The sequence below is a fragment of the Musa acuminata genome, chromosome BXJ2-8 (assembly GCF_036884655.1).
Source record: "Musa acuminata AAA Group cultivar baxijiao chromosome BXJ2-8, Cavendish_Baxijiao_AAA, whole genome shotgun sequence".
In the NCBI taxonomy this organism is placed as follows: Eukaryota; Viridiplantae; Streptophyta; class Magnoliopsida; order Zingiberales; family Musaceae; genus Musa; species Musa acuminata.
In genome coordinates this window covers 46,127,641-46,154,998 of record NC_088345.1, presented here as the reverse complement: position 1 = coordinate 46,154,998, position 27,358 = coordinate 46,127,641, and the positions used below count along the sequence as shown (strand labels likewise).

The window sequence follows — 27,358 nt, the reverse complement described above, 5'->3', positions numbered from 1 at the left end:
AGACTTTACTAGGATTCCAATTCTTGTAGAGACTTCACCACAACAAAGCATCCGATCATTCTGGTAGAAACTCTTACTACCACAAAGCAATCTATACTTCCGTAGAGTTTCACCTTCAGTTAGAATGTCGAGTCATAGCTCCAACTCAACTACTTTAAACAAAAAATGTGCACAAATAGACTGAACAATCCCACACAAAGAGAATTCAGAAAGAATTCATTTGATATATTGTTGCATTCTCAATGAGATATATTGTTGTTTCCGACAGGTATCAATTTGGATAGGATTATTTTAAAGTATTAATCCATCAAAAAGAAAGTTTTTTAATTCTTTAAAATCCCGAGCATCCCCCCCCCCCCCAAGCTTTATGGTTTGGGAGCTCATGCTCTCCATGAGAGATGATAATGAGATATTCCTTAACTTGCATGCGTTACTTGAATGAGTAACTAACTATACATGAGCTATCAATTTCCTTACTCTAACTCTCTAACGTCACCTATCAATCTTTGAACTTGGATCTCCAACTGAGCCAATTGGGATTCTAATCATTTAGGATTCCAATCATCTATCCTTACTGAGCTAGTTAGGATTCCAATCATTCTTGTAGAGACTTTACTAGGATTCCAATTCTTGTAGAGACTTCACCACAACAAAGCATCCGATCATTCTGGTAGAAACTCTTACTCCCACAAAGCACTCTATATTTCCGTAGAGTTTCACCTTCAGTTACAATGTCAAGTCATAGCTCCAACTCAACTACTTTAAACAAAAAATGTGCACAAATAGACTGAACAATCGCACACAAAAGAGAATTCAGAAAGAAGATTTAACTGTCACAAAAATGGAGAAAGAAAAAACTAGTGAGACAAACCTAATCCTCCATCACCTATCCATAAATTACCATTTGATAATTTTGAACAAATTAATCAAAATTTAACTGTCAGCAAAACCATGACAAAGAGAATAAATTATAAAAGGACTATAAATTCTTTATTTATTTATATCCACAAAAAATGGATTCAGGGAAGGTCAATGGTCTCGTTTGCCATCAGATCCACTCGTCCAAATCCGTATTGGAGGTGAATCCTGATTTGGATCAAATGGCATCGAAGTTCATTAACTTAATCAATTAAATACAATTCGAGCCCCCAAGGTCTTTTTCATGAGCAATATTTTGCCGAGCGGATTCCTGAAAGCATGAACCTTGGTGCAAGCAGAGGATGAACCAACAAACATAATAGGTTCTATGCCACGATCAGGGATCTAATAACCAATGGAATGTGGGAATCAATGTTTCATGTTGAACTCTGCTTGCATTTCTCCTGCACAGTAACAATAATCAAGCGGTTTCAGTGTACTTTGGCCAATCAACAATACACAATCAACCCGCAAGTTCATTTATGGGTGCTCGGTCCATGACACTGGATGCAAGCAGCGCATTGTTTTGTAGAAGTGGATCAATATCTGGCAACTTAGGAATCTGGAATAGATGCAAGCAAATCAAGTGTCAGTATACTGTTTGCATTGTAACAAACTGAAACCAAAAAGAAAGCAATGCTAATTGCAAAAGATACATGCACCCACCCGACTTAGCAGCTTTTGAAGTGAAAAAAATAGTGGATGTCTGGGCTGAAATTTTAAGCTACATAGGGCAGTTTCACTACCTTTCCAAACACATCCTATCTCTTCCAATGAAACTATTTTAGAGTTGTTTTTACTCTAGCAATTAATTCCCATACCTTTTCAGATGCTTATTATTTGTTACAGAACTCTAAATTTGTCGAGTCATATCAGGCAACATTTCAGCACAGGTAATCAATCTTCCATTCCTTGTCATTTTAGATGGATATGCAGATTGAATTCCCTTTCAAATCTAGCCCAGTTGATTTTTTAATCCATGTTTTAGTTGGAGTGACACTCATGAAGCATGCATTTCCATCTTTAATGACAAAGACAATTGAAGTATTTTATATGAGATCATAATTTGATCTCTAATTAGCATATGATTATGATGATGACACAAATCAGCTTCAAGAGGAATGTTCTTGGAACCAAGATTTGACTTCCATTAACTTTTCTATCTTGCAAACCACTGCCCTTTCTTGAAGTTTAAAATCTTCTCTGCAGTCAGCAATTTCTGTTCTTAAGGCAGTACATTATCCTAGGTTTTGCAAACTCTACCTCATGAATGTTTATCACCGACACTCCTAACATGTCTGGTACAATGGCCAATATGTATCTTTCAGATATAAACCATATGCCCTTCACCACATAACCAAATCATTAATTAAATAATAGTTTTTCTTGTGCTAGTGACTTGTAATGAGTAGCAACATTTCAATTTTTGTTGGTTTTGCCGCTACACGCTTATAGGCCCATTAATCAAATTCTCTTATTGTATTTAAAAGATTTGATCATAAAAAGTATTAGTGTGAGAAGAAGGGTGAAGATGAACTAGAAATTTGCAACTATGATGAACCCAAGCTATTTGGAGGCAACAACACAAGAGTAGGGCCAAAAGAATTAGTACAGATTAATTTCCTTTTTTCTTTTTATTTTTTCTACTTAGAAAAGGAGATAGCTTTTTCTAAATCTTAGAAAATCAGTTTAGATATGAGACCTATCTTAAAACGTAAAGATTTTAGAATAAGTAAACTAAGATTTATGAAATATAATTCAGTACTATAAGAGGATAATTGAGGGCATATTCAGATGGACAGTAAGTTCTTATAAGTGAAAGTTTTAGGCGTCTTCGAACTATTATTCAACAAAATGGAGAGATTAAAAATATTATTCAGAGCAAAAACAAGATGGTTAAAGTGGAGAGAGGCATTGTGAGCTTTGCTATCATTGAATGTGTTCTAACTAAAAAGAAAAGTTCTAAAAGACAGTTATTAGGCTACCCATGTTTTATTGATTGGAGGGTTAGGTAGTTATAAAACTACATGTACCAAAAGTTTGTATAGATGAGATAGTGGGTGTGAGATACCTATTGATGTTGTATAAGATAAGATGAGTTTATTATTCATAATACAAGAAGATGTAGAGAGACCTACAAATGTTGTATCAGATAAGATGAGTCTATTATTCAATTCGAGAAAGGTAAAGAGAGACCGACTTCACCAGAAACAATAAAAGATATTTACATGATCTTTGATTTAACAAGTAATAGTACCTTAGACAGTATGGAAAAAATATTCATATAACCAACTTCAAATACTTGGAATATCATGACTTGTTTGTTTGTTTGTTGTTCAGAATTACAAGTAACACTCTTAACTAATAAGAAAATAGTTTGGATTATGGCTTAATTTGTCTTGACACTAAACTGGATTCAACCCATACCTAGACAATTCCTTTAACTCCATAACTGGAACTAATGAAATTAAAAATCTGAATAACAATGTGCAAGCATAAAATGGGTTTTAGCTTTTTAAGATAATAACGAGTGTATAAACTACAAGACCTCTAATTAAACACAGAAACTTGTTAAACATAATGATTCAGAAAAACTGTGAATGCCAATTAATTTGCAAAAATACTAAATTACTCATGTAAATTATGATATTAGTCACCAAACTGATGTCTGGTATCTTCATGAACTGCAGGTTTTAAATTCAAAAAGCATCAGATTAAAACAACCAACCTGTGCCAATAAATCTATTGTACGACGTAATAGTCTAGCTAGGTCCCCCTCATCCATAGCACAGTCCATCATTATTTCTCTCCAAGTTAGACCAGAGGCCCAGGCTTCAACCATTCCAGAGAACTGACCGTCTAACTCACAGGGTATCTGTAAAGTAAATGAAAGACGAATAAATTTAACAAATCTATAATTTTATGAGAAGTAAACATTTACCAAAGATGATAACAAACCTTGACGCCATATTTATCCTGAATTTGGATAAGAGATATTCTCTGCTCCTCCAAAAGGTAGATAACATCAATCACAATTGAGGATGGCTCATAAATATAGCTGAAACAAGGAAAAAATCATCAGAAAGAAGGTACTTTCGGACTAAAGGGAGTTCGCAAAAAACTGTAAAGCATGAATACAGATGTAAGGCACCAATACAGTCCAGATATATGACACCAACATGTTGATACAAATTGAAAAATAAGATAAGATACAATATGGATATGAAAATAAAAAATATTTATGAGATATATCATATTATATAAGACAAAGTTCAACCACTTTGTATAGCATTATTAATAATCAATAATAAGTATATCCCATGCACCATAATTCATAATGAGTATTAACATAGTTCGCCAATATCATATAGAAACATCATGGCTTTACGATAAATGAAGCAAAATCATTCTATTATTTTTTACTAATCTTTCATGTCCAATACATGATAGGAAAAAATCTGTTTAATCATAGTTCCATACAGTGCTTTTAAAAGCGCTAAGTGTCAAAAGACACCAAAGTCCCAAAACGCCCGAGGCCTAGGCACTCACCTGACTAAAACAAGGCACTCTCGAATATTAAAATTTAAAAAATATTATATTACCTATAAAATTTAACAGAGCACCACCTTAATATGTTCTAAACTCTTAAGTTCTAACTCCTAACAGAGTAATAGTGCACCACCTAAATATCATGCAGCAAGTTAATTAATGAAAATATTACCTATAAAATGAGAAAGGGAGGACTGAGAAGATAGAGAAGCAACCGACAACCATAGAGGAATGTGGGGGAAGGCAGAAACAAGTGAAGAACGAAGATGGACAGGGTGGTGGATGACACGGATGAAAGCAACGAACGAGGTTGCAGACGACGATGAATGGAGCTACAGTGGTGAACGGAGTGTACAACATTGCCGATGGTAGCAGACAGAGCTGCAACGATTGACAGAGTGTATGAAGAAGGCGGACAAGCGATAGGGTTTCGCTTATGGTTTCTTTCACTGGGTTGGGTGCGCGGGGAGGGGGATTGCAGTGTTAGGGTAAGTAACATTAGTTGGTTCGATTAAACCAACTTACTTGGCTAGTTGAACCCATGCTCAAAGTCGAATTGATTTGGCTCAGGCACTCGCCCGAGTAGGCGCCTGGGTCAAGCGCACGCCTGAGCAGTGCTTCATTGAAACGCCTCGCCCCGAGGTGTTGTGAGGAGCTCAAGTCTTGCCTTGCCTTGCCTTGCCTTGCCCAAACGCCTAGGCAAACACCCGAGCACTTTTTAAAAACACTGGTTCCATCATTATAATTAAGAATGAATACTACACTAAGAAAAATTCCCCAAAAAATATCCATGAAGTATTGTACTGTATCCTATATATCTTAGTAGTTAGTACAAGAATTTTCAAAAAGAATAATTTTTTTAAGAATCAGATACTTTGAGAAAGTATTTGACATGTACCTCGGGATTATCTTATAAATATCATTTTTGACACATTTGATACATATACAATAAGCAATTCCAAGTGTTCATTCTTCAAATACAAAAAGGCTTTTGTAGTCATCAGCTAGCATCCTTTTGCTGCTGTCATCTCCTAGTAACCATGCTCATGCAACTAAAAATAATGTATATTGAATCCCTTAACTTGTAATTTAATTCAGCACCCTAACCACAATGGTGGCTTTTCCAAAAGACAATCTATTTGAAAAGATGCATATTACTTGTTTAAATGCTCAAAAGGATTGTTTTTGGTTCTATTTCTCACAGTCCATCTCTATAACTGGAACATTGCTTCTGACATCTTTCATTTAATATATTCTTGTTTTCCGGATAAAATATCATATGATCTTCCAAATTTCTGCCAGGTCATTTTCTGAGTGAAGATTGGCTCACTTTTAGCCCTTACAAACTTCTAATCATTTCTGTCACATATTTGTATCCAATTTATGAAACCAACAAGCTTAATCCCATTTAAATAGAAGACTTGATGGTTCCTAAAAAAAATTTTATGACGAAAACTACACTATCAACCACCTTACTTTTCAGAGGCAACCAACACAAGGTCGAATTCTTGTTGGGTAAACAGACCAGGGCTTATTGCATATCTATAATCCCAGCCAACAACATTGTGCATACTGCCTGGTACTTGGTACATACCTGTTCAAATATTGGGCTTACTGCCTGGTATTTAGTATATTTCCATGCCTCACCCATAAAGGTCCAAGGACAGACCCTTAACTGAACTTTCAGTCAAGTCTCCTCTCTACTCCGCTCCTGTTTCACTGAACTTTCCTCTTTCACTAAGATTCAAAATCCAAAGACCTCTTTTACTCCATAGCAAAGATTCATTGACACTCTTCTATCAGATTTGAGGGCCCATTCCACATTCAAGATATTATTATTGAAACTTTCATGTAGCATTCTAATTCTTTATTAGACTAATAATAAATCCAAGTTATATTAAACTAGGATTGGGCAGATCTAGGCCGAACACAGTTAAACCCCAAGGAACTAGCCTAAATCTACGTGGATCTGGATCAGATCTGATGTAGCCTAGATCTATGTGGATCTAGGTCAAATCTGTAGCAATCAAGTTTAAATCTTATAATATTAAATTAAACAATGTTTATATGAGATGGTACAAAAGCCTAAAAAAAGTGTCGACCCTAGCATGAAAACATGATAGACATTTTAAATGCCTCCATCATTAGCAAGGTGTTCACTATGATTACAATTGTCATGGTGGAAGAATCGAAAGGGTGAAGATGGATCTGGCTTAGGGATTTCTTCACATCATTAGTAAGGTTAGTTTTCAGCAAAGAATTGGGAGCCAAGAGATCCTAAAGAAGAAACAATGAGATAGGAATTCAAATATTTAATGGGTTGACATATAGGAATTCTACTGTTAATCAGTAATGAGGTCATTCGGATGGCCACAAAATTGTTGGCGTCCATGTGTCTATGTATCATTATATGATGTACAAGCAGGCAATGAGGATCAAATGCTATTGACACATCACTGGTTATGACAATGGTGATGACGCTAGTGAGTTGAATAGGCATGAGCATCATGCCAACACCAAGTAGAAGGCATACCGGTTCCTTCAGTTACTTTAGACAGGTCGACTTTAGATGCCAGAGACCTTGAACCATGGTGATTTAGTCTTGAATGTCAAAACATAAGAGGACTAATGGCTAACATATAATAAGAATATTGTCTGGACAATTGCTAAGTGGTCTTTTTAACAACATGCCCTTATACTGGCCCAAATAACTATATTCAACCCCTTACCCCATATGAGTTTGCAAGAAAAGTATCTTAATGACGAGCTTGAGAACATGCACATGGATGACATCTTTTAAAAGCTAGAGGGACCTCTATGGTGTTACTATGATGCAAAATAGATGGTCAGGACTCGAAGAAGAGGAGAAAGAGGAGGCAGAGGTAGAGAGGAGGATAAGTGCTAGTGGCAGTGAGCTATGAGTGGGCCCATGGCAGAGGGCGGTGATGTCGTACTTCATGTCATAAAGGGCTTAAGGGTTGACAATGCTAGAGAGAGAGAGAGAAATGAGGGTGAATTTAATATACTTTACAGTTTACAATATATTAAAAGGGTTTTTGATTAAACTCTGAAGCAGACCAGAACTGTTCAAAATGGGCTGGTCCACAATCAGAAACTCCATCAGCTTGGTATTTACTGTTTGGGTCATATCAGTCTGAGCAGTTTTTTAACCAAGGTGGACACCAAAACTTTGTAATGGTCATGTATTTTATGATTTAAAACAAGTTTAATGTTTGAATATAAACCTCATGGTGGAACTTGTATGCTAGCTTCAACATTTTTATTTGTTTCTATATATGTTTCTTCTTTTTATAATTGATAATAGGTCATAAAATATCAAAGAGATAATGAAAGTTTAAAAATATCAAAGATGATGAAATTATTGGATCTGAAATGGATACGATCCAGATAGGTTTGTAGTGATTGGTACCTGCCTGTATTAGCACTCAATGGGATCAATATAAGTATCAATTTCAATCCTGAGCAGAGCTCAATTTAATATACAACAAATATTTCAATCCTTGGACCATCCCATTTATTTCTCAAGAAGGCACGACCAGCCATGAAAGAGAAGATGCATATCCTTTTACTTGGTTTTGACTTTGATTTGGTAAGCCCAGTTTTGGTAGGATTACTGGCAGTATCCGATGTTTCAGACCGAATTAGGGAAAATCACTCTGTACGTGTCCTGGTCTCCAGTCGTTTGATACAGACAGATCCATCTAGGTTTTAAAACCATTCCTTATAAGTTTAATAATTTGAATAAATGACCATCTTGTTTGTTTTTTGTCTCTTTATGTTATCAATTACATTTCAATACTCCATTTATTTTAAAAATTTTAAAAAATTCTAATTTGTAAGCTCTTATGTTTTCAATTCTTTAATTTATTTATTTTACTGTGTAGTAATTAGTTTATTGCAAGTTCATAGGAAAAGTTTTTAATTAAGAAAATAAAAGTATAAGATTGATTTGGCAGAAATACCAACCTGTTACTTTTCCAAGGTCGCACTTTGATTCCTTCTGAAACTAAACTTCCGCATACAGCAGCGAGTTGTGCTGGCTTCAGGTTTAATAAGACTTTATTCCTAAGTATCATTGCAAGCCATAGCTCATTTTCTCCTCGAATTGCTGCTGCTGTTTCACCTAAAGGGTATATAACCTGAGTGCTCAAATCCAATGCTCTTGCTTCTTGTATTACTTTGCTTATCTAATCAGAAGAAACATAAACTGATATAAGTTTAGCAATCTTGAAATCAACTGAATTGATGAAGAGCAAAGATTAAAAAACCACGAGCTAGAAAATCAGATACTGAGATGTTCAGCAACCTTGCCTTCAAATCCTTGCATATATGCAACAACAATACACATGAATAATGATATTGTAGACATGGAAGCAATGATGTGATGCACTAACATATTTATGCACAAGCACCAGAGAAACTTGCACACACAAAAGCAGGCACCCATGAGATACAAGCATAAAACAGAGATATATTTCTGTAATATCTGATTGATCTCTGAACACGTACTAGTAAGAAGATTCCAACTAGAACTGAGTTTACCATGAATGTTTCCTTTTTCAAAGATGCACCGTTTAGGTAGAATAAGTGACAATTTGAATAGCTGATTGATTACACATTTTGTTATAAGCAAAATATACTGAAGCAAACAACTTTAATACATTGAAAATGAGTAGTTCACAGAATTTTCCTAAAGGGGAAGAGGAGAAAGTAGAAAAAGATAGGACAAAAGGAGAGTATAAGAAAAGGTATTGTTTAACTACTATAGCATTCTGTACGTACCAGTTTTGAAGAACATGGTATGCTGCTTAATGCTTATAGTGCAGTTAGTACATACAACATAATGATCCAGTGCTAGACGGATCAAACCAGGCTGCTGTCAACCAAAAAAAAATCCCACTAAATTTTTTTGTCAAAATCAAATTGATTTTTGAAAGCTTTGGGTCTAAATCCATCAGAAACAGAGTTGTGATCTCCTCCCCTCCATCTCTAATTCTCTATAGGGAAGCGGTTAAGTGTGAACAAAGAAGAAAAAGCATTCAAGTGGAAAATTTTTGCCTGCAAAAAAAAAGAAGAAAAGAAGAATTTGAGGCAATGGAAAAAGAGGAGGAAGAGGTCACTTTTGGTTCCATCCCACACTTTTTATTCTAATTTTCTATAACCTTCCTCCTTGTTATTTTCTTTGTTTCTTATCCGTATTAGCAGGTATGATGGTATATTCTAGTCCGATAGGGGATAGTATTGGATCCAATACCAAATTTAAAATGTACACATGAACCACTTAGTTCAGGGTGACATGTAGCAAGCCACTTAGTTCAGGGTGACATGTAGCAAATTGAACTGGTCATAATCTAAAACTAGAGAAACCTCACCTAAATCATAAGAGAGCAACATCATGCATAGCACCTTGTGAACTCTTCTTTTTACATGCTTATCCCCTTGACTCCAAAAAAAAGGACTATGAGGAACAGCAATGACCCTGCTCTAAGCAATACTGCAGTGGGGGAAGGAGATATGAGAATAAGAGAAGAAATGAGAATAGAACTAAAGAAGGTTAAAGATTGTTATCACTTACCATCATCATCATCATCAAGAGTATCTAGCGTATAAGGCTCCCGCAAATACAGGGGATACAGGAGTCGATAAACAAACTTACCCTCTACTTATAAGTAGAGAAGTTGTTTCAGTGACTCGTCCCTTGGTCACATAGGCCATGAAGGTGCAACCTTATGGTTATATTAAAACTCACTTTTTTTGCCTTTTAAATATTATCATCATCACAATAAAATTATTATTGCTATTTGCTAGTACTTATGATTTCTCTATTTCCTCTTTAATTCTAAATTGGAATCAGCTAGTACTAATAGATATACTGACAGTATCAACATGCTTAGCAATTCAAGGGGTAATCCGCATGGGAGTAGTACCTGAGATTTAATTCCTCCTACCAAAAGAAAATATTTAATCAGCCAAAATCACGATTCACCCCATAAAATTGGGTTATAAGTGACATTCTTTACAACACAAGGGAGGATGGAAAGACTGATTGAATAAGAAGTTCTTTCAGTTTGTTCGTTTCCATATTTTCTAAGAGATAGGCAACATCAAACAACCCTACTCTAGTATTCAATAGGTGCAATTGTCTCATAGAGCAGGGAAAGAGTATATCAAATTGGAAAGTGTTAGAGCCCACATAAAATCAACAAGATATGATGAGGTGGTCAATTGTCTCCACAAAATAATGGCATATAGTGCAGTTTGCGATTCTTGGCCCTTCTCCCTCTCTTTCTTTAAATCAAGAACCATTTCAATGTGGAGTTTAATATTTACAGGAAGGAAAATTAAGTCTAGATGTTGTCCCAAAGTTTTCCAAGTGTTCTGAATATATATATATGATGAATGTATTATCATTGCAAACTAATCATGTGGTATATGCAAGGGACATGAATGTTATTGAATAATAAACAAAAAACATGGATCTATCGAGATTACAATGAAGCTCTTATAGGAAGATCGACCAAGCATAATCAGTGATATCTTTAGAGGACAAGTAACCATCCTCCTGCAACAGGAGGATTGACTGGTCAATCACTAGCTGAAGGTGTGAAATCTTGGTCCAAGACTAGTTTTGGCCCTTGGATTGACTGGTCCCATGAAGGGTATAATATGGTGTACCATGTGTTGATATCCTCCTGTACCCATTACAATGGGTCCAATTTCAAAACTAGCTGCAAATAAATACAAACCAGATTTAGGATTTTTCTTTTATGGGTTTGACCTAATAGGAGCTAATAATTGGTAAATAAACATGAGTTTTGACTATATTATGAGTGAATAATGAATGAAAAATATGTTTCAAGTACGGATTACATGAAAAGAACATGTCAATGAGTACTTTAAAGTCCTGAACATGACATTTTAAATAAAAAAAAGAACGTCATACCTCGACAGTTAGTGATTAGGCATTGTCTAGAAGCTATCATGGGGTTGCCTGATTGGGTCAACAGCTCTTAATGATTTAGAGCATCCATTAGAAATAAGCCATAACCCTTAAATTTATCCCACTTTTACAGAAAGATCAACTAGTCATGACTAATGATATCTCTGGGAGACTGGAGAACTGTCAGTTGATTTCTCATGAATGGAGGTTTAACAGCCAACCAATGGTCATCGTATCTAAAGGCTAGCTGTGATTCAACTATTGTCAACTAGGTCACAATTTGATGTTCGTATGCCTCATGAACCTTTTAAGTAAACCAAGAATACTGAATCTGGTCTGGCGTATGTGGTATCTCCCATAGGATACGTGGATGAAGCAAGGTGTCCAAGTCAAGAAAGGGGCTAAATCTGCACTCAGCTGAGTCAAAGCAGGTTATGGACTGCTACCAGATGATAGATCTCAAAGTGTACTGAACCTATATCAACATATAGGAGTCAGCATACCAAGTTTCGCTCTAGTCCTGAGTATAACACTAGTATAGCATGGTGCACATGCCAAGATTTCATGGACCAGTATATACAATCTAAACAGAGTGATACAAACTGGTATGACTATTCATGCTCTTGAGCTTCCATATAAGCTTACAATCAGGGTTTTGAATACCGGTCCATATCAGCGTACCGAGCTCTGCTCGGTACGGTACGTATCGGTATATACCATCTGTACGTTAGGGCATACCGATGGTACACCCTAAAACCTTAAAAATACCTTCACCTACCATGTCAGGGCGTACCAATTGGTATGTCTTGGTAATAGTCGAAATCTAGGGCGGTATTGGTCGGTACGCCTCGGTACCGATCAAAACACTGATACTGTCAGGTAGAGGATGGTCCGCGTACCGGTATCTTCTCGAACCGGTACGTATCGCTCGTACCAGGCGGTTCACATCGAAATTGTGAACCCTGCTTACAATAGTAACTTATAAAGGTAATCAGAGAACTGGAACCAAAAAATTAACACTACACTTTGTCATTTAATTAAAAATTATAATTCATCTCATCAATAGGCACCATTCAACTTAGCAAAAGGTGATCCTCTTGGAAAATTGAACTGATTTCATCGTATGGAATAGGATTTCCAATGGAAAACTTATTAGTGAGAATTTATCAATTTACCTATTTGTATATATTGTTTTAATTGAACTATGTAATATTTTATCCAACCAAGCATAAGGTTGATAAATTAATTGGACAATAGAAAACATTACAGTTTTACTAATGCAGCATATTAAAGTAGCATCACCATACATGGCATTGAAACATTGCTGTGATAATTCAAAATCCAAATATCTTAGTAGATATGCACTACACCTGCAAGAATTCCTTCCAACCAGTTGGCTCAATTTGTCCTATTCGTTTACTTAAGCGATTTGATCTAGCATTCAGGCGTTCCATTTTCTCTTTTATAAACTTGGTCATATCAATGATCTTCTTAAATTCTTTAAACCCTTTGGTATTTGTTATCTTTTTCTTCAATTGAGAGACTCTGCTTCTTTGTTCCTTGTAACGTCCAACAGCATCTCGGTATGCTTCAGATTGATTTGCCACCTGTCACAATAATATAAAGCAACCTCCTCAATCATCATCATTCAACAAATTATGTTCATATGCATGTCATTCACAACTCAACAATATTATAAGACCTGGACAACTAATTTTCTTGATTGATTTTGACTTCTTAAGTCCTTTAAACAAAAATATGAAGTTTTTAAATCAAATAGCAGAAAATATTAAAATAAAATTCATTAGGATTTTGAGGCATGAAGTTTGTTGCGGAAATGGATTTATCCTAAAAAGATTATGATTTAACCACAGAATCTGTTGATGATTTTAGCATATCCTAGTTATAATAGTTTAACAATACTTTTTATTGCTGCAGCCAATCGAGGCTATCTTTATGTAAACAAAGGAAGTGGACACTCAACCAATATATAACAAATTAACCATTTCAGAATAAAAGCATAGTGCAGCCAGTCAAGGCCATCTTTACAAGAATGAAGAAAGCAGACACTCGAGCAATATATAACAAATTAACCAGTTCAGGATAAAAGCATAGCAGGCATAACTTGGGATAGATAAAAACCTCATCGTCCTCCGAAAGGCTACTCAATACAGGAACATTTAAACTCCATGACCATGTCTCAAGAGAACCTCCAATGGACCATAATGACCCAAATTCAGAATCAGCAATCTTTTCCCACTGCAGATCTTCCTTGATGAGAAGGTTCCTCAACATTTCTCGTGGTAGAATATCACCATCAAGTGATGAGATGTTTGGAAACCCTGTTCTATATATTGTTTTTAACCATTTTTCTGTAAAGAGATACCATGAGTTATCTGAACTCAAAGCCACATAATATGCTGGTTTGCCATCTTCATGACTTGCAACATCTCTAGAACCTGTCTCCAAGTTGTCAAAATCAGAAGAATCCAACTTAACCTGTAGCAATCAATATTTTGCATCAATAATGTTTTTCCATCTTTCCAACAAAGCAAAGAAAGGTGCAACAAAAACACAATTAGGGGGAAAATGGAACCAATGCCAGCTGGAAGGACCTGCCTTCTAATATATATGTCCATGAAAACATGTAAAATATGTACTACAGCAATTGATCAAAAAAGAATCTGAAACCAAGATTGCGAACCAACATGTTAAACATGCAGGACAAAACGATACACATTACCTGAATACATCCAATTAACTCACCTTTCTAATCATAATCTCCCACCAATAAATTCTAACGTGAAACCTTTATGTCAATTCCATCTAAGTGATTACTTAAATATCGATCAAACAATTTATTTCAATTCTTTCCATCTTTACCGGTCAAGAAATATGTATTTATTCACTAGAGATGGTGCTTTCACATTTTTATTAAGATCTCCATTAAAATATTTGCATGATGCCACTTAAAAAGTTATGAGATGTAGCAATAAGATAGCACTTGAAATGAAAGTATTAGCACTAGCAAATGTAGAAATATACAAAAATTCTAGGTTTTTAACACTGACCATATTCATGATCTTCTGGACAGAAGAAGAGCTAAGTTTTCCAACATATACAGCAGGTATATTGTGCTGAACTCCTTCCTTGTCTTTATATCGCAAACAAATAAATGGAAGGTTTCCACTTCCAAACTTATCTAAAAGCGGTCTCCAAGCAGCCATTCTTTTGATCTCCATCTGTCGTCTGAGTTCAGTCCTTGTTCGTTTCTCAGCCTGAGAGTTTAGTTAAGCACTACAGAACTGGGGACATAGCAAACATTTTGTGCCGAAAACAATCAAAATTTACTTCTAATAAAAAAAAGTAGCAAACGTATTAATTATGCACTAACATTCAAGATGCATCATTTCTAACTTCTTGAAAATGATGGTTCTTGTAGTTTCTATAAGTATCCTTGTATGTCCATTATCACATTATAAGAAAATTTTCCACATACACAAAACAGTATGGGAAGTAATTTATTTAAATCTTAATACCAGCACTTCCCCATGAAGATTTCATGTCCAAACAACTGATGGAAGAATCAAGGACTAACTGTAAATATTTTATAGTTTGGTTTATTCTAAAGATGTACTTATATTTATTTCTTTAGTTCAAGTCATAACTTTTACTAGGCAACATTTATTTGTCCAGAACATTTAGGTATCCTGGTACATAACAACGAAGAAAAATCCATGAAATCAGTATAAATAAACATTCATTCACCAAAACATTGAAAAAGCAATTCATCTTTTTAAACTCAAATTTTGATATCAGAACATATCCCATCACAAATTACGTATTAATAAAAATAAACAAAACATTATTAACTGTTGAATGCAAACTGAATAGCAACTCATAAATCAATACAAAAATTAAGTGCTTGACTCAATAATATTGTAGTAACCTCAAACTTCAAAATGTGACAAGAGAATGATACCCTTAATTCTTCTTGCAGTTTAGAGATCTCAGCATAATCATTCTCAGATAACTGTTCCTGGCATTTTCTATCAATAGCATCTTCAGTAACTTCCACAGAAAGCAACTCAATTTCATGTTGTATTTTTTCAAGCTCTTCTTTGGCAGCTTGCATAACATTACTGCCAACATAATTTCCAAAGCTTTGCTCCACTAGCTTTCGAGCTTCTTCCAGAGTTCGTCCACAGTGAGAAAGTTTTGTACCATCTGGATCATGAAGCTTACGAGTAACCTTTGCACCCTATGGAAAACATGGTGACAACATATTACAACAAGCACCTGAACAAGAAATTAACAGGAGATAAACATAACCATACTACGTACAGCAAGGAGATTCAAAACCATCCCGTATGAAGCAGTAAATTGTGAAACAAGAGGTTCAAGCCCAGCAGAAAGTAGCTCATAGCACTCCTCAGCTCCTTCATAGGGAGTCTGTATAAGAACAGCATGACCCACTTCATCAATGCCTCTCCGACCAGCACGTCCTGCCATTTGGAACAGTTCATTTGGGCTTAGAAATGTGCGTCCAGTTTCACCCTTTTTGCTAAGTGAGGAGATTATAGCTGTTCTAGCAGGCATATTTATCCCAGCAGCAAGTGTTTCAGTAGCAAAAACAACTTTTACTAGACCCCGCTGAAACAATTCCTCAACAAATGATTTCCACAGAGGCAGGCATCCAGCATGATGTGAGGCAATTCCATGCAAGAGACCTTTCACAGCAACTTCTCTGACAGCATCAGGATACTGCTTCTTAAACCTCCTATATTCAAGTTCGACTTCACCAGCCTCACACTCATCTAAAAGCTTGCAATCCTCAAGATACTGAACAGCAGCATCACATCCTCTTCTACTAAAAATAAACCAAATAGCTGGAAGCATATCCCGCTCTGCAAGGTGCCATAAGGTATCTTTAATCTGAGGAACCTGATGCATAAAGTATAATCTCAGAAGATATGTGGTTAAAGAAAAAAACATATGGTTGACAAAAAGCATATTTTGATGTTAGTTAAACAAGCAAGCATTAACCTGCAAACTTAGAGACCACAAGTGAATAAAGTCTATACCTGTGAACGGCGAATATAGTTCATATCATTTTTTGACAATGGTGTCTGTTGTGAGAGACGAGCAACATTACTATAACCTCGTTCAACCTTGCCCATTCTGTGCTTCTTAGTTTTGCTTTCATTGAAATGTTCACCTCTTGAAATGGATGTTTGCAAATAATCCAGTGAGAGCTTCCTTCAGCAGCATACAAATAGATCAAAAGCCACAGATCAATTTCGAATTTACAGCTAATAAACAAAAAGCTACAGAAGACTCAGCTAGCATGATAATCTCTAGGCCTACATCACAAAAATCAGATCAAACTATTCAATGAAATTCTATGCTAAACTAAATGTCAATGTATTTCTTTTTCCCCATTTTGATGCAATTGAAGTATGGACAACTTGAAATCAATTACTTCTATTTTTCTCTCCCCTCTTTGGATATATTTTTTGTTAAAATCTGACACAATAGAAAGAAGAAACAAGCATAGTAGATATGATTAAAAATAAAACTCTTGGACTAAATGGACATAGTATTAAAAGAAATTAAATATATCAGCATCAAAGTTGCTGATCATCCAGTAAATACTATCAAAGATTCTGGCATGAGAACAATCTCTAACCTTGTAGAGTTTAACCATTTCATGGTTAATTATATACTAGAAAAAGATGATGCAAAATAATCAAATTAAAGATCACAAAAGGTCATCAAAATAACTGTTAGCACCATAGTATATCACAATATGCCTAGAAACTTGAGTGTTATTTTCACATTGATAAAAGACTAGAATTTAAAACATTCCAATAGTTGACCCTCCAAAAGAGGTCAACAACTCAACTCTGTTAATTGAGCTTTCTGTTTCCATATTCCAGTATTAGTGATATTTTTAAGGTGAACATCAAGTTACCAAGAAAAAGCATTCAAATGGAACATACTAGGTGGAGAGGATATGATGGATGAACCACAATTTGTTATAGAATAAATTATAAATTCATTCAGGAGGTTGGAAAGAATTTTTCTAAACTTGTACAAAAGAATTTAAAACAAAGCTTCGTATGAGCAATGGAAATCAGTCATCATTTGGTGTACCACCCAGTATAGATAAGTAAAGACATTAACATGATCATCTAAAATATAAAAAAAGCAAACTAAGAAAATAGTTGCACACAGCTTCAAACAGTTGTATACCATATTACCATATAGGAAAATTTCTGGACAACAACTGAAGTATGAAGAGGTAATTACCTATTCATTCTTTTCCCTTTCTCATCAAAAAGAGGTAGCAGAGAGTTCTTCAGCGAGAAGTGCCAAGTAAGTGGGACCGGTCGTTTTGTCGATGTTACCAACTCTGTTTTACCATGAATCTGTGTCAAACAATGAAGGTTGGAACATTTGGTAATACACAAATTACAATAAAAGAAACTATTAAATTTATCTTGATAATTTTCTAACACATGGATTTGTCACATATCACCTTAGAAACTGCCTCAAGCCAATTTAAGTATTATTTTCACAATGTATCAAGCCTACTGATTAGATGGTTCTACAATTAAACTCTTTTGGGCATCAAGACTTTTGTATGATCATTGTGAGCCCCTTAGATTAAGTAAAATATAGTTGTAAGGTCAGTTGTATTTTATGTATTAGAGCAAAGGGAAATTAAGAAATAATATGTATAAGAAATTCGTGTAGAGCTAACAATGATTAGAATGTTATTGTGGATGGAGTTACTAGAAAAGATAAGAAATAATGACATTAGGGAACAATAAGGTTAAGTTGTAGAAAAGGATAAAATACAAGAAACAGTCTATGATGAGATGAAACATGTTCAAAGGATATCTATGCTATGCTCAGTGCTCTTAATTTAATTAGAGAATAGAGATGGCATTACACAGAGGTTAATGACACAAAAAGATCATGTAACTGACATAAAAAAGTTCGGACATTACAGCTTCTAGTTGTTATGTAAATCTTTTATTAAGTAGAGTTTGCACACACATGCATCTATAAAAAGATTAAAATTATGCATTAACCTTCTAGCATCTGTAAAAAGATCAGCATACCACCTACTAGTTGCCAAAATCAATGCCAAACCAGCATACAAAGCCTAGGTAAGAAGTACATTTGTCATGTATGAAATTTAACTTCTTGCTAGCATATCCTTGAAAAGAACACATATGCTTTTAAATTTTTAGGGATTCGTCTTGACTTGTATACTTGAAAGTTTAAGACTACTTCTCTCGATAACCAGGAACGAAGGATCTACTTTTAAATTGAACATTAAAGTTTTCTTCGTTGCATGAGATGGCTATTATTTTGCAATAAAGTCTGTCGAGGTTCATTTGCATCTTAGAACTTCTGAATGCCATTCCTACAAATTTCAAATTGAACCACACTGTCAGGCCAAGGACATTGTTCTTTCAAGAGGGTAAATTTCAGAGAGAAAATTATGACTTACCTCAGATAGTTAAATGTTTCTTGTGAGGAACTTTTGACTTTTATCTCTTAGAGAGAACAGTCTATATAATCTGTCGACAAAGAGTTCAAGTTACCTTCCAACCCTTGTTTACAATTCGGTTGAACCATTTAACTATTTGCAATTAGTGTTGTAGGAAACTTCTTTATCCCTCTGGCCATGAGTATAAAATGTAAACAGGATCTTTGAGTGACACAGGTGTGAATATAATGAAGTTGGTCAGTGTAAAGGAAGATGATATGACTGCAATAAAGATGTCAGCATATAAATATTATGTGCAGACCAGCAAACATTGTCAAAGTAGGGCCAGGGACAAGGTTGAACGTTCCCCTTCTTTTGTTGCATATGGTGTGTTTACGTGGACATGAGTCCTTTTCCACTATTAATATATCATTTCAATTAAAATTAGATTTTTCATAGTTGAATCAGTATGACACAAGATCCTAGGTTGAATAGTTCGAGGAGTTTTCTACATAAAATAAATTGGAAAAAAGAACTCTTTAGAATGTTCACTGTTCCAGTCCAGATTTCAATAAATTAGCATCAATAGCAAGCATCTTCCTTGACATGATAAATTACATACCAAGAACTAGATGCAGTCTATGCATTACCTGCCCTATCCAACCAGCCAATTCATCGGGATTTGCTACTGTAGCTGAAAGACAAATAAGCTGGACTTCTTTTGGGGAATATATAACCTGATTAATTTTGTATCAGTTCATTCAGATCAATAATAAGCAGTTCAAATTTCAAGCAACACAAACTAACTATAGCATTACTTACTATTTCTTCCCAGACTGTCCCCCGAGATATATCACTTAGGTAGTGCACTTCATCCAAAACTATCACATCAACATGAAACAATCTACTTGCAGAAGAAATCATTCCTACACTGAAATCCACAGTACTAATCAGTAATCACTGATGTGCACCATCAATTTATTTAGAGTATCAAGGACAAGGAAACACGAAGTATGGAAAAAGAAGTGATAAGAGAAATGCATAATGACTATTCACTAATTTTGCATGTTACCTATGATGACAAGCTAGTAGATCCATTATATTATATCACATACTTTCTTATCATGTGATTGCTTATTTCTTTTTATTTTTAGCAAAATACAAAACTGCTAGTTAATTTATGCTTCAAAACAAGATATTTGAATTATTCTAAAAAAATGGAAACATTGCATGATAGGGCACCATACGATGGACCAAAGTTTCAAATCTCAACTGTACCAATTTGTTTTGACCATGTTTATTGGTTTGATCAAGCCCTAGTTGGCCAAATGGGACAAGTGGCTCGATGTTGAAAATAGGTTTTTTTTTCACAATTTGTTTGTATCATGTGTGATATGCTAACTCCATTTCACATCAATACTAATATATCAGATCTTGGTCATTACTTCTAGTTGAAAAGAGAGCCACACCAAGATGATCCTCTCTCTTGACATCATTTTATTAGTGGCACTCAAGGAAAGGTACAAGTAGACCTCATCCATGGGACCAAATATGATTACAGGCACCATCCATTTCACACCTGTTACATAGATGACATCAGTTCTTTGTGTGGGCAAGGGAAACAAATTGCAAGACTATGCTACAAGTAATAAATCATATGAGTTGGCATTTGGTTACTTGTGAATTTATCAAAGACTGAGGTCAATTACACGGCCAATATGCAACTCAAAGTTGAAGCTCATCGTCTCCAAATTCTTCGAATTCAGCAGACAAATCAGCATTACAAGCATTGGGGTTACATCATGTCTTAGGATTAAAAGCTAAGATGTTTGATGTTTTGGTTGATAGGTTATAAAAAAATGTTAAATGACTGAAAGGAAAAAATTTAACACGAGCTAGGAAGGAAATCTCAATCAAATCAATTACCCAACCAATTCCCACTTATGAGTTGCTTCAAGCTTTCACTTACTACATTACTATAAGACAAGCTATTAGAAAGTTTTCATGGGAATGAAGGGAAACGTTGAAGAAATATGTTTGGTTAATTAGAACAATATGTGGTAACAAGTCTGGAGGTGAACACAATTATTGAATCTCAATGTACAACTAATGGAACTTGAAGGTACTTGTGGAAGTCATTTTATAAATAAATCAAATACATCACTGGAAGGAGTATATATGAAGTTAAGACCATTCGTAGGCAAACATGTAGATTACTTATCTAATGAATTTGCCATTAGTACAGGATTTCATCAAGAATCAACTTTAAATCTTTACCATTTTGCATTGGTAATGGACAAACTTATCATATTCAGGCATGTTGATCATCCTATATGACAGTTCATGTTGATCCTGGGGCATAAGAAATTAGCTTCTGTAATCACTTAAAGAGTACCTTTTATAGAGCATGTTGCGTAAAATCTCCGTAGTCATGATTAGTATTGGTGCTTCTTTGTTGATAGCAGAATCTCCGGTTAGAAGCCCAACATAAGCATCACCAAATGTCCTCCTGAAAGAATTGCAAAGAATCAAAGTAGAATAATTAACTATGGCATAAATGAATAGAAACTTCAACAATATTGAATATAGATTAATTTCGACAAAGACAGAATTCAAACAATTTAAGAGGTAACCTATGCTAAATTATCAAAGTGATCTTAGTTGTTCAGTAACAAGTATCTTTTGGTTAGCCTAATTGCTAAACTCTGACTTCAAAGAAGACATTGTGGGCTAGAAGATTTTTAAGTAAATAACCATCACAGGACATACAATTGAATGGCCTCTAACCTCTGTTGATGGCCTCTAACCTCTGTTGATGGCATGAAAAAACAACTATATTGCAGCCATGACACTGCATAGCAACTAAATGTTAACAACTGAAATAGGCTTTTACGACACCTGCTACCATCCCCTCAATGTAATAAAATTACCACAAAGGAGTTCCTTTAGTTGATCATTCTACAAATCCACCCCACCTTACTCTTCTCCTGTCGTTTTTCTTTACTCTTTTTTTTTAATTTTCTAGGTTTCATTATCTTCTGTCTCTATTTCACCATTGTGACCATTTCAACATGTTATGCAAGTGAATCAGTTCTGATCCGTAGAAATGACATCATTGCATAGCCGTAATTTTAAGTCTTTGCTATTAATTCATCTGATTTGCTGAATGTATTTATGATTACATAAAGCGCTCAAGTTAAATTTCAGCTTATCCTGAAAGGGTACAAAGAGCCATCAAAACCTTGGGAGAAATAAAGATCTAGTAAGCACAGAAATATTATAATTAAATCGCTTAGAACTTTACTTGTTAACATGAACTAGTGATCTCTTTCATCAAACCCCCAATTGCAACTATGTTAATCAAATTGCTTCCTACATACTGGATTCTAAAATCTTCAAACAAAAACTTGTGGTTACTACTTACTAGAAGATTCTTTGACACAGTTTTGCCAAAAATTTAGCCTTGATTAACTATAAGCAATGTTAAAAAAGGATAAGTAGAGCAGCCAGACTGAGATAGTATTTCATACAATTATATAAATTCTCACCATATTTTGCAAGAAATTATTCAGACTAATCAGGCCTTCTTATGACAAACCAGATGGTGCTGCAGGCCTCAAAGGTTTTTTTCTTTTTCATCTGTCTAACAGGAATGCTTCATCATTTGTGTATATGTTTATTGATGATTATGTAATTAGTGAATCCTTGTATTTCTTGTGAGATATCAACTTAAAAGTTAATTCAACAATCATTAGGAATTTTTTGAACTCTTCTTGGAAGTTGATGATATGATTGACTTTTCTAGAATATTACAGAAGTTATAAGTGGCTTCAAATGATATGATATGATGCCTCATTACGGTGCTCAATTCATCTTTATTGGTAATACTCACTGTAGAAATTTTGTTGTGGCCCTGGTATAAATAGTCTATTTTGAATTAGGTTGACATCGTTCAAGTTTTTCCAGAGATTTATATTGAGTACTGTCTTTTAAAGTCAAGGTCATGTATTAGGTTGTTTGCAGTTTTAAACTGTGGTTTGAAATGTAAAAATATTTCCTTGTTATGCTGTTCAGAAAATCTCTAAATATCCAAATATGGGTCAGATGTTGGATTTAGGTCAGCTTCAGTCCTTAGACACAAAGCTCAAGGAATGGCCAAAATGCACTACATAATGTGCCTTGAGATGATCAGGGCATGAGAGCAGTTGAAAGCTTCCCTGAATAATATTTAGTATTTTGGCAGTTTATCTCAAGATAACTTCTACATATTCTTATATTAAATGGGTAGAAGTATTTGTAAGAGGTCTATTATTCTGCCACTGAAAAAGCTATCAATTGACCAAAATATACCGGAAATCACGAAACTTTTGATTTGACAGAGCCTTCAAAGGTGTTGTGTAGAAAAGCCTCCTTCCTCTGGCTACGGTGGCTACTGCAGCAGCTTCAGCAATTAAAGTCTTCCCACTGCTTGTTGGCGCAGAAACAACAACAGATGAGCCTCTCAAGAATGCTTGAATAGCTAAACGCTACACAAAATGCAGAAAGAGAAGTCAGAAAAAAGAATAAGGAGAGAATGGAACAACTATAATTAGATTGTCAAAGAGTGTGAGTGTCATCTTTCTGACAATGACATATTTTCAATTCAAAGTATAGTAGAAACCAAGGAATGCAATTTTTCCCAGTTCAATATGGTACAGCCGGTATTTACTGGTCCAACCACCGACCATCTCATGGATCAGCTCATGTGCAATACAAGGCGTACCACTCGCTAAACTGTACAAACATGACTGTCACATCCTTTGTTAGGTTAGCCTAAGGCATCCGATATTCAAATGATACTTAGCCTGCAAAGGACAGCCTAGACCTTAACCTCGTATAGTCCACTGAGGATTTGCACAAAGAAGAAAGGTTAGAAAAGCAAACACACAAGTACTATATTTTCATCAAGCACAAAAAAGGAAAACAAAATTAAGATTGCAAACAACACAAAACAACTAGATTTTATTATGCATAAATGGCTCAAGCAAATGGACTGAACAATCACACACAAAGAGGATTTTGAAGGCAAGTGAAGGCCGAGTGTTCACCTAGCATTTTCAATTGGAGGGTTTCTGGTGAGTCCTCTACCTTAAGCCACCCTTGTTGACCTTAGTAGAGTTCATCCATGTTCACTTGGATGAGGTTGAGGTGAATCTCGACCTTTGTGAGCCTTTTCCTGTGCTTCCACAACACCGGCACTGATTGCCTCCCCATGAATTCTCATCTGGCCTTCAACTGCAGTGTGCAGGGAGGTTGCTCCTTCTGTGTGACCATGCTTTTCTGCTTTGATACCAAATTTCATAGACTTAGCTATATTTGTCTATGTCACACGATGTTCACATACACAGATATCGCAAGGGTGTTATGCGATGCTGAGTAATGTACTTGGACTGGACTAGGTGGTAAGGCCAATGTATTTTTTATTTTCTCAAATTTTAAAATAAAAAATAAAAATCCTAAGTTCCTAATCTCTCATGTGTACTCCCCTGTGTCCACATATGCTATCGCTCACATCCCTCGCCGCTTGTGTCCATTGCAGGTATGCTCGCATGTGTCAGCCCGCGTCTCCCGTTGCCAGCCCTAGCAATTGGTACTCTTCTTCTCTTTCTCATCCTCCTCCACTGCCTTCTCCCCTCCTATATTTTGTCGCCTCCTTCCCTCCTCTCCTTTCACACAATAGCCTCTCCTCCTCCTTCCCTCCTCTCCTTATGCATCACCGTCTCTCCTCCTCGTCCTCTGTCCTCCGCAGCCTCCTTACCTCCTACTCTCATTTTGCCTCGTCACCTTTCCTCCCTTGTTGCCTCCTTCCCTTCTCTTTTCCTTCGATAGTTCTATATCACCATCTCTCTTCTTCCTTCCCTCCTCCATTGTCTCTGTCCATTCTAATTTTTAAAAATCCTTAAATAGGATTTTTTTATTTTTTATTTTTGAACCTTTTTTCATAAACTGATACATACTGATACATCGAGAGTGCCAGTCTACCATACCGACGCTATATACCAAGGTCCGATACGAAATTGCATTTTTAATAGAAATGATGAAAATTTCCCTATAGCATTAAATGTATTAGGCACGTAGCCAAGTAAAGAAATAGGGTTAAAAAAATTAGAACCAATTCATAGCATGACAAATTAAGCAAAGCAAAAAACAGACTACTGCAGCCAAAATTTATTTCTTCCAAAAATAGATTCTTCGGCTTGGAAAATTACTAAAATATACACTAGGACATAGGATCTCAAAATCATCAAACTTAGTTTTGGAAGGTTACATGATGCAACCCCTACCCAACACAAGTCATTACAGATAAGAACACTACCAGACTTATTTCAAGCTCAAGCCACCTTGATTGTGTGCTTCTAAAGGTCCTAGATAGGCAAATTTAGCCGACAAGTGATCCAAGAAACACTGTCATTTGTTATGACAATGTTTGATCCTAAAGCGAACCCAGCAGCCCCAGGCTTGACCTCAGCATTATCAGCATTGACATTAATAGAGTCAAGCCACGTGGGGAAAAACCATATGGTGTGATCATCCTGTACTAGAAACTATTCTGCCACTAGGTGCAGCCGTAGGGCTAAATGAGCCCTACAGCAAACAAAAGAGCCTAATATGTCAGTTAATAGATGATTGAGCATGAATCTCTCGGGAATCATATCCTACAGAGACTTGGTAGGATTTAGAAATTATTTTCTATTATAAAAGAGGCTAAAATCATATCACACGCAGAGTTTCAATGACATTTTATTTTGAACTAAACAGCCACAAAATGTATATTGGAAGCCCAAGAAGGGTCCACAACAGGTCTATGAGCGGGTAAAAAGAAATGGAAGAGAAAAATTCTTCTTTGAATTGGAATACTTCCACTTTTATTTTCAATGGCTAGTTCAGTGGGTAAAAGGAATTCTATTATTAAATTGGTATCAACAGACCCTACATAGACATAACATAGGTTAGCCACTTTATTTTACCACCAAAATTCATATTTTTGAAATTTCTACATGTCTCTTTCAGCATGTATAAAAATTAGTATAGCAGATATGAGATTGAAAAAAATGAATAAGCAGACTATCCAGAAAAGATAGGATAAAAATATGTTTATATGCAAACAATTATATATAATTCCTGTAGAGAATAAAATGATAGTGAAATATTTAGGACAATATGAACATATTCAAAGAAAACGTGATTACCCTAATTAGAGAAGGTGAGTCAATTAGGTGTATGGATACAAGGCGAGAGACACAACGAGACCTAAGACACAAGAAAAACAAAAAAGAAATTTAATTACACTTAATTAAACTAGATACATGGCTTATACAGAGATCATTGGTGAGAAAACATCCATGTCATACCCATCCCAAATAGTTGGCACGTTATGGTTTGTTGTTGTTGTTGTTTGGGACATTAAGGCTTATTGTTGTTGTTAAACAAGAAAAGAAATAATTTAACAAAAAAGCAAAAAATAAATTTTGCCGTAAACTAAAAGATTGTTCAGATTGGACAAGGTAAAGAACCTGAAATTTATCAATTGGGAAGTCATATATCCCTGCGAGCTCCTCATAATCAATAATCTCTTCACCAAACTCCCTAACTTCAGCAAGAAGCCTGGTCACTCTTTCCCACTTGTGTTCCTCGAATTTAGCAGATGGCCCCGCCTCCGCCTCAAGCTGAGCAGTCTCACCTTCTCTCTCCTCCTCTTCCCGGTCGACATCGGCCAGCAGCCCATCATCGTACTCCATGGCAGCAACTTCGTCATCGTCGTCGTCTTCTTCATCCTCGTCCGTATCAGATAACTGCTCCCTTATTGGAGAAGCAGAGCCTAAAGGGTTCGCACAGAGAGGGACAAGATGCAGCCTCGCTCTTGGAGAAACGGCGGACTGGGGACTGAGGAAACGGCGGAATCGGTAGCGACGGCGAGAGGTGGGAGGAAGGAAGGAGTCGAAGAGGCAAGCAGGAGAGGAAGAAGAGCAAGGCAGCGGTAAAGCGAGGGAGAGCATAGCGGGGGCAGCAAGTGGAGTGGAGAGGCCGAGAACGCATGTGTCGGCTTATCATCATTTTCTTTATATGGGATGTCTGATACCAAGTCATTACATTGTATTACCGCAACTGCGAGAATTAATTGGCCGTTTCACAGGTTATATAGCTACGCTATTACCATTTATATGGAGAATGCCAAATATTCTAAAAGAGATATGCCTTTTACATAAAAAGATAACACAGCTAAAAATTAAAGCCGGATTATCTTAACTAATCGATCCATCAATCTCAAATTGAAGGTGTCATTTGGTCTTTTATTTTGTTTCCTTTGTGGTGCATATTGCACTTTGAATTACACAATGATACATCCGATATCCAAACTTTGTTCTTTCTTTTCTTTCCTTTGACGA

At 35.6% G+C, this 27,358-nt stretch overlaps 1 protein-coding gene across 4 annotated transcripts; it reads right to left on the bottom strand.

Moving 5' to 3' along the window:
* Positions 1–964: 964 nt before the first annotated feature.
* On the bottom strand, positions 965–27,016 carry LOC135619714 (DExH-box ATP-dependent RNA helicase DExH15 chloroplastic-like). Of its 4 annotated transcripts, none has more exons than XM_065121984.1 (16): positions 26,486–27,015; positions 23,283–23,458; positions 21,328–21,441; positions 19,755–19,863; positions 19,583–19,669; positions 17,741–17,859; positions 16,513–16,687; positions 15,773–16,372; positions 15,411–15,689; positions 14,500–14,706; positions 13,571–13,927; positions 12,799–13,035; positions 8,455–8,675; positions 3,877–3,976; positions 3,647–3,793; positions 965–1,480 (listed from the first exon to the last, which is right to left on the bottom strand). In XM_065121984.1, the coding sequence occupies exons 1-16, from the start codon at positions 26,966–26,968 to the stop codon at positions 1,382–1,384; spliced, it is 3,510 nt and encodes a 1,169-aa protein (XP_064978056.1). In that variant the 5' UTR covers positions 26,969–27,015; the 3' UTR covers positions 965–1,381. The 4 variants fall into 4 exon arrangements, 1 of the variants encoding a protein (XP_064978056.1); XR_010489453.1 differs by lacking the exon at positions 965–1,480 and adding an exon at positions 4,993–5,162 and having other exon boundaries at positions 3,777–3,793; positions 26,486–27,016; XR_010489454.1 differs by lacking the exons at positions 965–1,480; positions 3,647–3,793; positions 3,877–3,976 and adding an exon at positions 9,861–9,982 and having other exon boundaries at positions 8,542–8,675; positions 26,486–27,016.
* Positions 27,017–27,358: the final 342 nt, after the last annotated feature.

Bases quoted from the DNA above. Each gene is read 5' to 3' on its own strand.
- LOC135619714 (XM_065121984.1), bottom strand. From the start codon at position 26,968: ATGCTCTCCCTCGCTTTACCGCTGCCTTGCTCTTCTTCCTCTCCTGCT. The intron at 16,373-16,512 runs GTATAGACTTTA...TTTATGCATCAG, and splicing joins ACTATATTCGCCGTTCACAG to GTTCCTCAGATTAAAGATAC. The intron at 8,676-12,798 runs GTGTAGTGCATA...TCTTCTGATTAG, and splicing joins GTTGGAAGGAATTCTTGCAG to ATAAGCAAAGTAATACAAGA.